At 41.3% G+C, this 13,757-nt stretch overlaps 1 protein-coding gene across 1 annotated transcript in view; it reads right to left on the bottom strand.

The window, feature by feature from the left end:
* RFX4 (regulatory factor X4) overlaps positions 1–2,514 on the bottom strand; it is a 59,533-nt gene extending 57,019 nt beyond the window's left edge. Inside the window, exon 1 of the mRNA XM_061638934.1 lies at positions 2,434–2,514. Within this exon, the coding sequence (XP_061494918.1) occupies positions 2,434–2,499 (66 nt within the window). The 5' untranslated portion in view covers positions 2,500–2,514. The remainder of the gene's footprint in view (positions 1–2,433) is intronic.
* Between the last annotated feature and the right edge of the window lie 11,243 nt (positions 2,515–13,757).

Genomic DNA, 13,757 nt, shown 5'->3' with positions numbered 1-13,757 from the left:
GGAGGGTGTGTGTGTGACACTGTTATTGTTACTTGATCTCTCAGCAGATTTTGATACCATTGACTATGCTATCCTTCTGAGCCGACTTGGTGAGATGAGTATTGGAGGCACTGTTTTACATTGGTTCCGATCCTATCTCCAGGACTGGTTTCAGATAATAGCATTGGGTGATTGTCTTTCAGCCCCCTGCAGTACCCCACAGCATAACTTGTCTCCAATGCTATTTAATATTTGCCCGAGAACTCCTAACAACCACTCCCAATGGCTTCATATAAATACTCTGAATCCTAGTTTTGCTGATGACACCCAGGTCTATTTCTAGGTTACATCTGACTTGAGAGAGGTCATGCAAGACCTGGGCCTATGCCTGGACTGGATGGTGAGCTGGGTGATGGCCAATAAACTGACTGTGAATCCTAGCAAGTTGGAAGTGATGTGAGTTGGTGGTTCCCAAGTCCAGATAATTGGCCAGTTGCCTGCTCTGGATGGAGTTGTACTCCCTCTGAAACAGCAGACTCATAGTCTGGGGGTGCTCCTAGATCCATCTTTGTTGCTAGAGGCCCAGGTGACCTCAGTGGCTAGGAGTGCCTTTTATCTGCTTCAGCTGGTAAGACAGCTGTATCCATTTCTGGGCTGGGATAGCTGGACCACTGACACCCATGCACTGGTACTTCCAGGCTTGATTACTGTAATGCACTCAATGTGGGGCTGCCCTTGAGGTTGGGCTGAAAGCTACAGCTGGTGCAACATGAGGTGGTGCAACTGCTCTCTAGGGCAAGATATCGCCAACATGTTGCCCAGTTGCTAAAAGAATTACACTGGCTGCCAATCAGCTACCGGTCGAAGTTCAAGATGCTGGTTTTAATGTATAAAGCCCTATACAGCTTGGGACCAAAATACCTGAAAGATCATCTCACTCCTTGTATACTCAGTCAATCACTGCACTCTGCAGGTGACAGCCTCCTGCCCTCTCATCTTATCAGGAGGTCTGTTTCACACAACATAGGAAGTGTACCTTTAGTGCTATGACACCTACTATTTGGAATTCACACCCCTTAAATATTAGACAGGCACTGTCTCTGTTGTCTTTTCTGCACCTACTGAAGACCTTTCTCTTTCAAAAGCCTTTTAAGTAGAGACTTTTATCCCAGTCTGCATCTGTCCTGGAATTGTTTTTAAGATTTTTTAAAGATGTTTTGTTTTTAAGATTTTTTAAAGATGTTTTGTTTTTAAGATATTTTTTAGTGTTCCCCACACCTGGCCTCTCCTTGGGAGAAGGGGCAGGACATAAATTTAATGATGAATAAAAATAAAACATTCTCCTGTGTTCCTAATATAGTAGGGGGCTATATAGCACAAGAAGCAACAAAGAAATAATACTGTCCAATCAGAGCAGTTGAAATTTGACAGGGCAAAATAAGTTACTAGTGTATATTATTGCTGACATATTATTTCCTAATACTCTTCCCACAATTCAATCACTCACCCTTTCCTGTGTTCTATCACAGTCTCTAAGATCAGCCACCAGCATGCTCTTCACTGTGTGCACTAAGCAAAGCACATGCTTTGCATGTAGATCAGGGCCCATCCATACCTAACCGCAAAATCTGCGTTTTCCATATTCGGTTGGTGGCCTTGAGATCCATACATGTCCTGTTTGTGGTCAGATTATTGTGAAAACCCAATTTCCAAGCATCCATAGGTGTGGGCTTTTTTTCCCTTTAGCATTGGCTGCTCCCCTAAGTCCACCCCTTTTCAGTGATTGGTCCATAACGGTGGTTTGCTTTTCGCATGCTTTTTCACTTGTTTCAAAACTTTTGTGTGTATTGATTTTGTGTGCCTGTGCTTTATATCACAAAATGAAAATGTTACGGAAGTATAGTTTTACATTCAACTAATTGCAAAATATAACTGTGAATGGAAATTCAAATATTTAATGTTTGTTGTGTGCTTTGATGCATAGTCTTGGAGATATGATATTCAGAATTTTTATTAATATTTGACACTTGATAGTATCTAATTCAAAAAGGGAAAAGAGACTAGAGACAGTTAACAATTCCAAGAATGCTATTCAAGGCAAACGTAAGTAGAATATATGATTATCACATGTACTCTATTTTTTGTACTCTATTAGTGTCACAGTTAATTAACATCATCACCCCTTAGACAAATCCATCTAGCTAGTTTTTTTACTTTTAAGTCTCAGGTCCACCAAAATACTTCCTGAAGTTGATGCTAATAATCATCCAATCACGTCATTGCTTTTTAGCAAAAACTTCAAAAGAAATCTTCAGTTTTCCTCCAATAGTTTTCTTCTTTGCACTGAAGCCTATGTAAAGAATTTATGTTCCATAGCCATTATCTCTCAGATTTCCAAACTCTCACTTGAAGTGTGGTTTGGTAGCAAGACATAACATTGGTATTTATACTCACCTTTCCAAAGCTGGCAGCATTAACAGGCTGTGTGTCATTTTTCTCACAGAAGTCCAAATAGTGCATGTAGAGGGCGCTTCGAGGAATGCAAACTCCTTCTGCAATTTCGTAGTTCTCCTCCAGCCTTAAAAACAATGATCAAACAAAGGAAACTACAAATATGTTGGCTGCTCTGAATTCTAACTTCTAGAATAGACCACTATATTTTGACTTTGCTTTCTTTATTCTTAAAAATTAGCCAAATGGAATCTATTTCAGTCACTTCTTATTCTGTTCTGAAATACAGCATCCTTTCATTATTAATCATCATCATCTCTGTGTTGCTGAAGCATACCACACAACCTCTTGCAATCAGACTACTGTAACCTTTTAAAATGTCTTACTTCACTAATTAATTAAAGAACCACAGGCTGGAATAAAACATTTTCACACATTTAATGGCAGACACAAATAAAAATGTTAATTAGCACTTTTTAGCGATTTCCTGATGTGCTATACAATGAGTGAAACTAATGCAACCAGAGGCAAACAAACTGTTAAAAAATTGTTCTGTGCCCATAAGTGTCCTTCACACAAAAGCTTATGCTCCAATAAATCTGTTAGTATTTTAAGGTGCCAAAAGATTTAGGCTGCAATCCTGTATGTACTTGCATGTGAGTTAAGTCTCACTAAACTCAATGGGACGGATTTCTGACTCTGAATAGACATGCATCGGATTGCATTGTGAGTCTGTTGCAGCAAAAACAGCAAACACAGATACCTCTCAAGAATGGCCTTCCCATCTTATATTTCAGTTTGTACAGGAATAGGGGAATAAGAGAATTTAAAAGCAAGAACAAGGTGTGTATCCAGGCAGCTGTGCATGGCTTAACTGCATTTGCCTACCTTAGAATGAAGCAATTTGGTGTGTCTGTTATAGTCATGTGTTAGAGAAGGGAAAGGGGAGCTGGATTCAGTCCCCTCTATCCTTGCACTAGTGAGTAATGTTGCCAGCTCGTCACTGACCTAAGATAGTAAAGAAGAACCTCCGGTCTGCAGGCCTGATTAGCCCTGCCTGGCCTTGGAAATTGCCTGTCAAGGTATTTTTGATGAGCCATGCATGACCACTTTTTCCACATCTATCATCACAGGTACAAGAAACATCAAGCTACAGCTGAACTTTCAAGCCACGGACTGCTGTAAAGGAAGAATCAGGAGTAAATGCACTCCTGATTCTTCCTTTGTAGGCAAAAATCGGCACTTTTAGCAACAGAATAAGGTGCCAAAATTCAAAAAGTGCTGGATTTTGCCTGCACTTAGAGTGCCCTCCCAATGCTTCCTTAGCAGCAACAGCTTGAATTCAAGCTCTGGCTGCTGAGAGAATTGGGAGTGCAAGAATCACAGCCCCGCCCACATGTCAAAGTGGCCAGTGGAGGACTGGACACATCTGGACAGAGCTTGGGAAAGTTACTTTTTTGAACTACAACTCCCATCAGCCCCAGTCAACATGGCCACTGGATTGGGCTGGTGGGAGTTGTAGTTCAAAAAAAGTAACTTTTCCAAGCTCTGCATCTGGATCTGGTCCACTGGCTGGATCTAGCTTCTTGCCCCTGCCTTTAGAAGATGGCAACATAAGCCCTGCTGAATCAGACCCAAGGCCCATCTGCTCCAGCATCCTGCTTCCCCCACTGGCCAAACAGATGATTCTGGGAAGCCCAGTAGCAGAGCACGAAGGCAATAGCCCTCTCCCACTGTTCTTCCCAAGTGATGGGCATTAAAGAACATGCTGCCTCTGATCCTCGAGGGACTTATTTTTGCCATTGTAACTAACAGCCATTCATATAGCCTTGTCCTCCATAGGTTTGTCTAATCCACTTCTAAAGCTGTCTGCACTGGTGGACGTCACTGCATCTTGTGGCAACTGTGTGAAGAAGTGCTTCCGTTTGTCTGTCACAACACACCTTCATTACATAAGTTGATAAGAAGAGACCTGCTGGATCAGACCAAAGGCCTACTTAACTCAGTATCCTGTTCCACACAGAGGCCAACGTTTGTGGATGAACTCTGCATAGCTGTGGAAGTTGTGGATTCACATGGAGTGCCCAGTGGCAGATGTGGTTCCCAATCCATGAGAGAATACATGTGCATCGCTCTAGTTCAGTCTCCCCCAGCCTGGTGCCCTCCAGATGTTTTGGACTACAGTGTGCTGGCTGGACCTGATGGGAGTTGTAGTCCAAAACAGCTATAGGGCAACACGTTGGGGAAGGCTGCAGTAGCTGGATTAGGTTGAACATGCTTATACCAATTAGAAATAGCTTTGCATGTAATTTTCTAATTATCGTTCTATCACAACTGAGTAAACCTTCCAGTTTAGCAAAAGGCTAAATTTAAATGTGTTATCAGTCTCCATCAACAGATCTGCTCAGAACAGTTGTTTAAAATGCTTTATTGGTGAACAGAGGCCTGAAACACATGCTGTTTGTTGTTAAATATATTGTCAGAATTAATATTAGCTCAGTCAGCATGGATTTGAAAATAAACATATTTCTTCAAGCACTACCCAGGAAGCAGCAAGCTATTTTGAAGAAGCTAATATGTATGTCTTGCTATCTTGTTTTTCTATTTTTTTTTCTCCCTCATATTCACGTTATGAGGGTAATTTGTCTCTGCAAACTATTTTAATAAGATATTTGATGGCATGAATAGAATCAGTAAGGGCAACATCTATTCTTCCTTTCATGCTACAGGAATATCATTACTGCATCTTTCCCCAAATTCATGGACCTCAACAAAACCTCTTTTCAAAGTGCAGAGACCTTGCTGGTATGCTATAACTGCTAATTGGCATGTCAGTTTCTCTGACCAAGACAGGATAGAAAGAAAGGTTGTTAATTATTTCTCTTCATGATATATCTAATGAATTTCCTGCCTCTTTTTCTCCTCTCTTTCACAGAGAGTCATTAGTCTGACTCTGGACAATGTTCCATTATACCTGAACTTTTTTTTTTAACAATCAGAAATTCAGCCTTGCACAATGTCTTTTGTTTTTTGCCCCGTTTTTTTAAAAAAGAGAAAAAATTCTGTCATATTTTTTAATTCAGCTCTAGTCTAAGGTATTGTGTAAAGATAATGAACTCTATTATATCCCTGTCAAAAGTAAAGGAATGCTCTTACACAGCAATATGAATGCTCACAATAAGATCCTGAAGCCCTTATAGCATTGTAGCATACAAGTATCTCAAAATATTATGAAAGTGAAGGATGTTTTAAATCAATTCAATTACAGCAGTCCATTTTCTACTTAAAAAAACATGGGCCTGCAAAAGCCCTCCAGCCGTGTATGGTGGGTCTACCAGGGCCCCCTAAAGCGTCTGTTTTTGCTGCCTCAACTGGGCCTGCAAAAAGAGTTAGGTTGTCATCCAGCAGGCCGCAATACATAGCGGGTGGGTTAAGTGGCTTGGTGGCTAGAGATGGGGGAGAAGTTTGATTCAGTTCACATTTAAAGCTGAATCGATCAAATTCACACTTTGCAAAACAATATGAGAATGGAACCACAGCCATCCTTTGAAATTCACAGTTATCCAAATTTTGTGACACCGTTCTCCAACCAGACAATGTTTACAAAGATCCATTATATTAACAGAAATTGCTTGGGAAAGTGTACATTATCAAAACTGTGTAAGCAAATGTGTTTATTAGGAGAAATTCTCACTAAAATGCTGAAGAGGTTTCATGAGGATTTTTTTTAATCACAAATTGCTGCAGAAATGAGAAGAACTGAATTTAAGATTGCAAAATGAGAAACTGACAAATCTGAACTATTAGGGTTGCCAGGTTCAGGGCCTGAGACTGATCCTGTATCTTTAGGAGAAGTGTTCTTGCAACGCTATAATGGGAAAAACCACAAGGTGGAATTCTCCCTTCCCCCTGCACAACTTTTAAAGATACAGAAGACCTCTTGGTTGCCAGGCCCAGCCTCCAAGAGGTCTTTTGTATCTTTAAAAGTTGTGCAGGGGGAAGGGAGAATTCCACCTTGTGGTTTTTCCCATTGCAGCGCTGCAAGAACACCTGCACTTGGCTGACTTTCTCTTCTCCTAAAGATACAGGATCAGTCTCAGGCCCTGAACCTGGCAACCCTAATCCCTATTGGTGGGCCGCTCACACTGTGGAGGCCTGACGAGATTAAAAGCAACATATTTGCATTTGAGAAAGCACTTGGGAGATATATATATAGTCCTCTGCAGCTCAGCTTTAACCAGTTGTACCTGGGCTATAGCTCAGTGGTAGAGCATCTGTTTTGCGTGCAGAATTTCTCCCATATCCCTAGTTGGGAGAGCATGACACCTAAACTCAGCTGCCTGAGGCAGCCAGGTTGTTTATAGCCCAGTGGACTCCCAAGAGTGGGATCTTTGGCACAGCAAAACTGGGGAAGAATTATCAGGGGATCAGTCTAGGGCCATTGAAGACCCCATGGTAGCATAATGAGGAGGCTAAATGTACAGACATATTTAACTGTAATGTCTGCATTTATTTTGCTTTTGCTGGTGACAGCATAATATGAATCTTTTGTCAGCAGTGAAGAGGCAGGATGGGAGAGAAGAAGAAAATCCTACTCACTGAGATTTAGTAACTTCAGATTTCAACCTATCTGGAATTAACCTCCTAAAGCAGGCCTGGGTCCAAGCAAATAGTATTTTTAAGGATTAAAGATGGAGCAGGATATAAATTTTACTTATTAACACTGTATTTAAAATTAAATTAATAAAGAGGCAATAAGGATATCTATTTTCTCTAACTTTGACATGTGCAGGCTGCTTCTGTGCAAGTTTGCTCAGAAGCAAATCCCACTGGGGCTTACTTCACCAATTTTATATTATTATTGTACCTTCTCTTGCCTCTTATATCTTGGAAATCTTGGCTACAGACTGCAAAAGGAAAAAGCCACTGACCTTTGGAGGATGTAAGAATGCATCAACTTGCACAAATATTGCACAACCATTGTAAGTGTTCATAGTGTACAGAAGTTGCATACTGTAATTTCATCACAAATGATCTTACAGATACGAGGCTAAGCATTCTGCTAATCCAATGTATATAGCTATTTCTCATGTAAGAACTCAAGGAGAGGCTGCTGGATCAATGACCCATGTAGTCCAGCATCTTGTTCTCACAGTGGCCAGCCAGATGCCTATGGGAAGCCCACAAGCAGGACTTGAGGGCAACAACACTCTCCCCTTCTCCTGGTTCCAGCAACTGGTATTCAGAAACAGAATACTGCCACCAACAGTGGAGACAGAACATAGCCATCATGCTTAGTAGCCACTGATAGCTTTATCCTCTATGAATTTGTCTAAACCTCTTTTAAAGCCATCCAAATTGGCAGCCATTACTGCCTCTTGTGGTAGTTAATTCCATAGTTTATGCGCTGTGTGTACTTTATTTTGTCTGTCCTGAATCTTCATCAAGCTGTAAATGCGTTGTATTCAGGCCCAGTCAGATCAACTTGATACACTCAGACACCAACTGTGTCACAAGCATAATGCAAGATCTAAAAATGCATAACTCAGCCAAGTAAGTCCAGTGCCAAAACAATCCACGGATCCATGGACAGAATAAAACCCATGTAAAACAAGGTCACGAAATGAACCAGGTTCCAGATCCAGTTTAGTCCATGGCAGCCAGTTGAAAGTCCATGCATAGCAGATCACTCAATGAAGTGAAACAAACCATATGTTCCAGATCCAGTCAAACCATGGAGACATTTCAAAGACAAAGGCAAAGCATATACAATCAGTGACGTAGCCATATAAACAAAAAAGGCACACCCATCTCTCATGCTCAGACCCAAGCAAACACAGGCAATCCACACTTCCTTCTCTTCCATTCTCTTTCAATCCCCCATTGCTTTCACACCCAGAAACACATGTCCCCTATTTCCATTCCCACTAATTTGCCTGGGCCCCATCAGCTTCACTCAGCACAGACCAAACAACCTGAAAAGTGGCACAGGAGGATATGACACGTTACTGCTGTCACCACCATCCATCCTCCTTCCTGACATGTGCAGCAGATTGTTCATCGGTGCTGCTGGGGGTGCGAAAGTGTGCCAGCTAGGCCAAAATGCAGTGTGGACACAGGCAGGCATATTGCCACTGCCACCGCCGCAGCTGCTACCACTACACCACTCTGCCTCCTCCTCTTCCCTTTGCCATTGCTGCCTCTACGCTGTTCCACATATCCTTCACTTCCAGGCACATTGCAGGGTTCAATATGCCTGGAAGAAGAGGAGGTCAGGGGAGCATTGGCAGCAGATTAGGAAGGAAAGAGGTGGTGTGGTGTTCGTGTGGCATTCTGTCACCTTCTTTCGTTCCTTCCTCCATCCACCATGACAGGTCCTACAGCCCAGATATTTGTGCTGCTAGCCCAAAGGGGTTCTGGGCCAAACCCAAGGACCTAGGAATCTTCCTTGCCTGTCAGGATTTCATGGAGCAACTAGAAGAAAAGGGTACCAAAATGGGTCCTGACCAAAGGTCAGTTGCAACAAGCCAAAACATGGACTGTGTGGAACAGATGTGCATGCAGGAAAGATGATATAGCAGGAAGCAGTGGCAATGGTGAGGAGAGTGGACCGGATTATATAATATGGGTTTTCCCCCTCTCAGACATCTGGGATGTAATGGCAAATAATGGGTACATTTCATCAGAGATGAGGATCCAGGACTTTAGGGATTTGTAACTAACCTATATAACTGCAGATGCTGAAAAGTATTGCTGCCAGTATTTGCTTGGTTTTCTTTTGGGAGTAGAGCTGTATGATCTAATTAGATGTGATGCCCTGGCTAGCAAGACTCCATCAAACTATGGGAGAGTCTGAGCAGCAGGCCGCCTTCTACTGTATGGGTGTGGGATAGTTGGAAGCACTACTTGGTGGTGGTGGAAATCAAATTTAATCAAACAAAAAACCCCAAACTGTTGTTGGAATGAATGGGAAAGAACTTTGTTGTTGTTGTTATGTGCCTTCAAGTCGATTATGACTTATGGCGACCTTATGAATCAGTGACCTCCAAGAGCATCTGTCATGAACCACCCTGTTCAGATCTTGTAAGTTCAGGTCTGTGGCTTCCTTTATGGAATCAAGCCATCTCTTGTTTGGCCTTCCTCTTTTTCTACTCCCTTCTGTTTTTCCCAGCATTATTGTCTTTTCTAGTGAATCATGTCTTCTCATTATGTGTCCAAAGTATGACAACCTCAGTTTCATCATTTTAGCTTCTAGTGGCAGTTCTGGTTTAATTTGTGCTAACACCCAATTATTTGTCTTTTTTGCAGTCCATGGTATGCACAAAGCTCTCCTCCAACACCACATTTCAGATGAGTTTATTTTTCTCTTATCCCCTTTTTTCACTGTCCAGCGTTCACATCCATACATTGAGATTGGGGATACCACGGTCTGAATGATCCTGACTTTAGTGTTCAGTGATACATCTTTGTATTTGAGGACCTTTTCTAGTTCTCTCATAGCTACCCTCCCCAGTCCTAGCTGCCTTCTGATTTCTTGACTATTGTCTCGATTTTGGTTAATGGCTGTGCCGAGGTATTGATAATCCTTGACAAGTTCCAGTCTTTTTGGCGTTCAGCTATAGTCCTGCTTTTCCACTTTCCTCTTTAACTTTCATCACCATTAGTTTCAAATCATTGCTGGTTTCTGCTAGTAGTATGGTATCGTCTGCATATCTTAAATTATTGGTATTTCCCCCTACAGTTTTCACACCTCCTTCATCTTCATCCAATCCCGCTTTCTGTATATGTTCTTTGTATAGATTAAACAAATAGGGTGATAAAATACACTCCTGTCTCACACCCTATCCAACTGGGAACCAATCGGTTTCTCCATATTCTGTCCTTACAGTAGCCTCTTGTCCAGAGTATAGGTTGCGCATCAGGACAATCAGATGCTGTGGCTCCCCCATTTCTTTTAAAGCATTCCATAGTTTTTCGTGATCTACACAGTCAAACTGCTGTAATCTATAAAGCACAGGGTGATTTTCTTCTGAAATTCCTTGGTTCATTCCATTATCCAATATATGTTTGCAATATGATCTCTGGTGCCTCTTCCCTTTCTAAATCCAGCTTGGATGTCTGGCATTTCTCGCTCCATATATGGTAACAGCCTTTGTTGTAGAATCTTGAGCATTCCTTTACTTGCATGTGATATTAAGGCAATAGTTGGATAATTACTGCATTCCCTGGAATCCCCTCTCTTTGGAATTGGGATATATATTGAACACTTCCAGTCTGTGGGCCGTTGTTTAGTTTTCCATATTTGTTGACAAATTTTTGTCAAAATTTGGACAGATTCAGTCTCAGTAGCTTGCAACTGTATTGGTATGCCATCTGTTCCTGGTGATTGGTTTCTTCCAAGTATTTTAACAGCAGCTTTCACCTCACATTCTAAAATTTCTGGATCTTCATCATATGGTTCCTCCATGAATGAATTTGTTATCCTTGCATCTCTTATAGGGTTCTTCAGTGTATTGCTTCCATCTTCCTTTGATTTCATCGGTCAGTCAGTGTGTTCTCCTGTTAATTATTCAACATCCCTACTCGTGGTTTAAATTTCCCTTTCATTTCTCTAATCTTTTGGAATAGGGCTCTTGTTCTTCCCTTTTTGTTGTCCTCTTCTACTTCTATACAATAATAACTATTGTAATAGTTCTCTTTGTCCCTACATACTAGTTGCTGTATTGTTGCATTTAGGGTTCTGACCATTTTTCTATTCCCTTTTGCTTTTGCTTTCCTTCTCTCTTTAACCATTTAAAGAGTTTCTTCAGTCATCCATTGAGGTCTTTCTCTCTTTTTAACAAGAGGTATTGTCTTTTTGCATTCTTCCCTGATAAATGTCCCTGACTTCAGTCCATAGTTCTTCTGGTTCTCTGTCAACTAAGTTGAAAACCTCAAACCTGTTCCTTATTTGATCTTTATATTCTTCTGGGATGTGATCTAAATTGTATTTTGGCATTATGATTGCTTTGTTGTTCTTCTTTAGCTTTACTCTGATTTTCGATACGACCAGTTCACGATCTGTACCGCAATCTGCTCCTGGTCTTGTTTTTGCTGAAAATATGGAACTTCTCCATCTTCTGCTAGCAATTATATAATCAATTTGATTCCTATATTGTCCATTCGGTGATGTCCACGTGTACGGTTGTCTTTTCGGTTGCTCAAAAAATGTGTTTGCAAGAAACAAATTATTGGCTTCACAGAATTCAATAAGTATTCCTCCTGCTTCATTTCTGTCTCCTAAGCCCCATTTCCCTACAATTCCTAGTTCTTCTCTGTTCCCTACTTTTGCATTCCAGTCCCCCATGGTTATAATCACATCTTGTTTTGGTGTGTGATCAATTTCTTCCTGTACTTCTGCATAAAGTCTCTCCAATTCTTCTTCTTCTGCATTTGCCGTTGGAGCATAGACTTGGATGAAAGTTGTGTTAATAGGTTTCCCGTTTAATCTTATTGTTATCACTTGCTCAGACCTTGCGTTGTAGCTCCTAATTGCTTTTGCTACATCACTTCTCACTATTAAAGCAACCCCATTTCTTCTTAATTTCTAATTTCCTGCATAAAATATTTTGTAGGTGTCTGATTGAAAATGTCCCATTCCCATCCATTTTAATTCATTCACGCCAAGTATTGTAATGTTGATACATTCCATTTCTTGCTTGACAATTTCTAACTTTACCTGGTTCATGCTTTTCACATTCTGTGTTCCTATTGTGTAAGTTGTACAGCTCCGGACTCTCCTTTCGCATCTGTGCGCATCAGCCTCTGGGCTTCCTTTTGGCTTTGACCCAGCTGCGTCATTAGTCACAGCGCTACTCGTACTTGTCCTTTTCTTCCCCAGTAGCTCGGTGAGTGCCTTCTGACCTGGGGGTCTCATCTTCCAGCACTATCTCGTGTCGCATTTTGGATACTCTGTTCATAGGGTTTTCATGGTAAGAGGTATTCAGATGTGGTTTACCATTGCCTTCCTCTGAGTCTGGATGCATTTTAGTCTGGTGTCTCAGCTTTGACCATTCCACCTTGGGTACCCCTGCTAGGAGTCTAGCCTCTTGGTCTAGACTCCTGACGGCATTGCTCACAGCTTCTTCAACACTCTCAACCCCCCTCACTACGTTAAGGTGTGGTCATCCGCTAGCACAGCTTGGGGTTGGAGTATCGGAGGACTAACTTTGCTTACACAGCCCTACTCACCAATTCAGTTCTTCTTCAGAGGCCCTTCTCTAGATGCCCCTGTCATCAGAGGTGAGGTGGGGGGATACCAGAGGTACAATTTAGCACATTTCAAAATAACTATTGCCTGATTTATGTTGGCTTTGCTAGTCAAGGAGCAATGCTCACCTCAGACCACAGCCAAGCCTTCCCCAAGCTGGTGCCCTCTAGATGTTTTGGACTGCAACTCCTGCTTACCCAGGCATTTGATTGCTGAGAGATACTGGCTATGGCAACCATGAAATTAATAGCTGTGAGAGTACATGATTGCTTTTAAATGTTTTTAGATGTTCTAAATGTTTTAAAAATGTAAATATACTGCCTTCAAGTAGATTCTGACTTATGGCAACCCTATGAATAGCGTTTTCATGAGGCTGAGAGGCAGTGACCTTTGTGACGAGGTGCGCCTGGCGCCAACACTGTTATCTTTTTGGCGCCAGGTCAAGACTTTCCTCTTCTCCCAGGCATTTAAGCATGTGTTTTTAAATTGTTTTTATATTGTTTTGAATTTTAAAATTGTGTTTTAAATTGTTTTTAAAATATGTTTTTAAATTGTGTATTTGTTTTAATGTTTTTGATTGCTGTAAACCGCCCAGAGAGCTTCGGCTATGGGGCAGTATACAAGTGCAATAAACAAATAAATAAATAAAATAAAGGTCACCCAATGAGCTTCATGGCTATATGGGGTCATAGTCCAACCCCTTAACCACTACACCACACTGGCTCTCTGGGTTTTAATTGTTTTAAACATGTTTTCATTTGATTTTAAATTGTGCTGTTTTAACATTTTGACGTTTGCCACCCTGGGCATCTTTGGAAGGGTGGGATACTAATGTAATAAATAAATATAACTCCCATCAGCATCAGTCAACATGGTCATCCAGGCTGGGGCTGATGGGAGCTTTAAACATCTGGAGGGCTCCATAGATATTATGGGGATAGTGCCATTATATGGTTTAGTCACTAGATGACACTGCATTTTAGTTGAATCTGGGCAGAGTGAGAATTTTCCTATTCTGTTCTTGTTGGAGAGAGACACAAAAATTGTCTTCTATCTTTCAGACTAGTGTTTTCTCTAA

The sequence above is a fragment of the Rhineura floridana genome, chromosome 8, assembly GCF_030035675.1.
Source record: "Rhineura floridana isolate rRhiFlo1 chromosome 8, rRhiFlo1.hap2, whole genome shotgun sequence".
Taxonomy (NCBI): Eukaryota; Metazoa; Chordata; class Lepidosauria; order Squamata; family Rhineuridae; genus Rhineura; species Rhineura floridana.
This window is presented reverse-complemented; position numbering and strand designations above follow the sequence as displayed.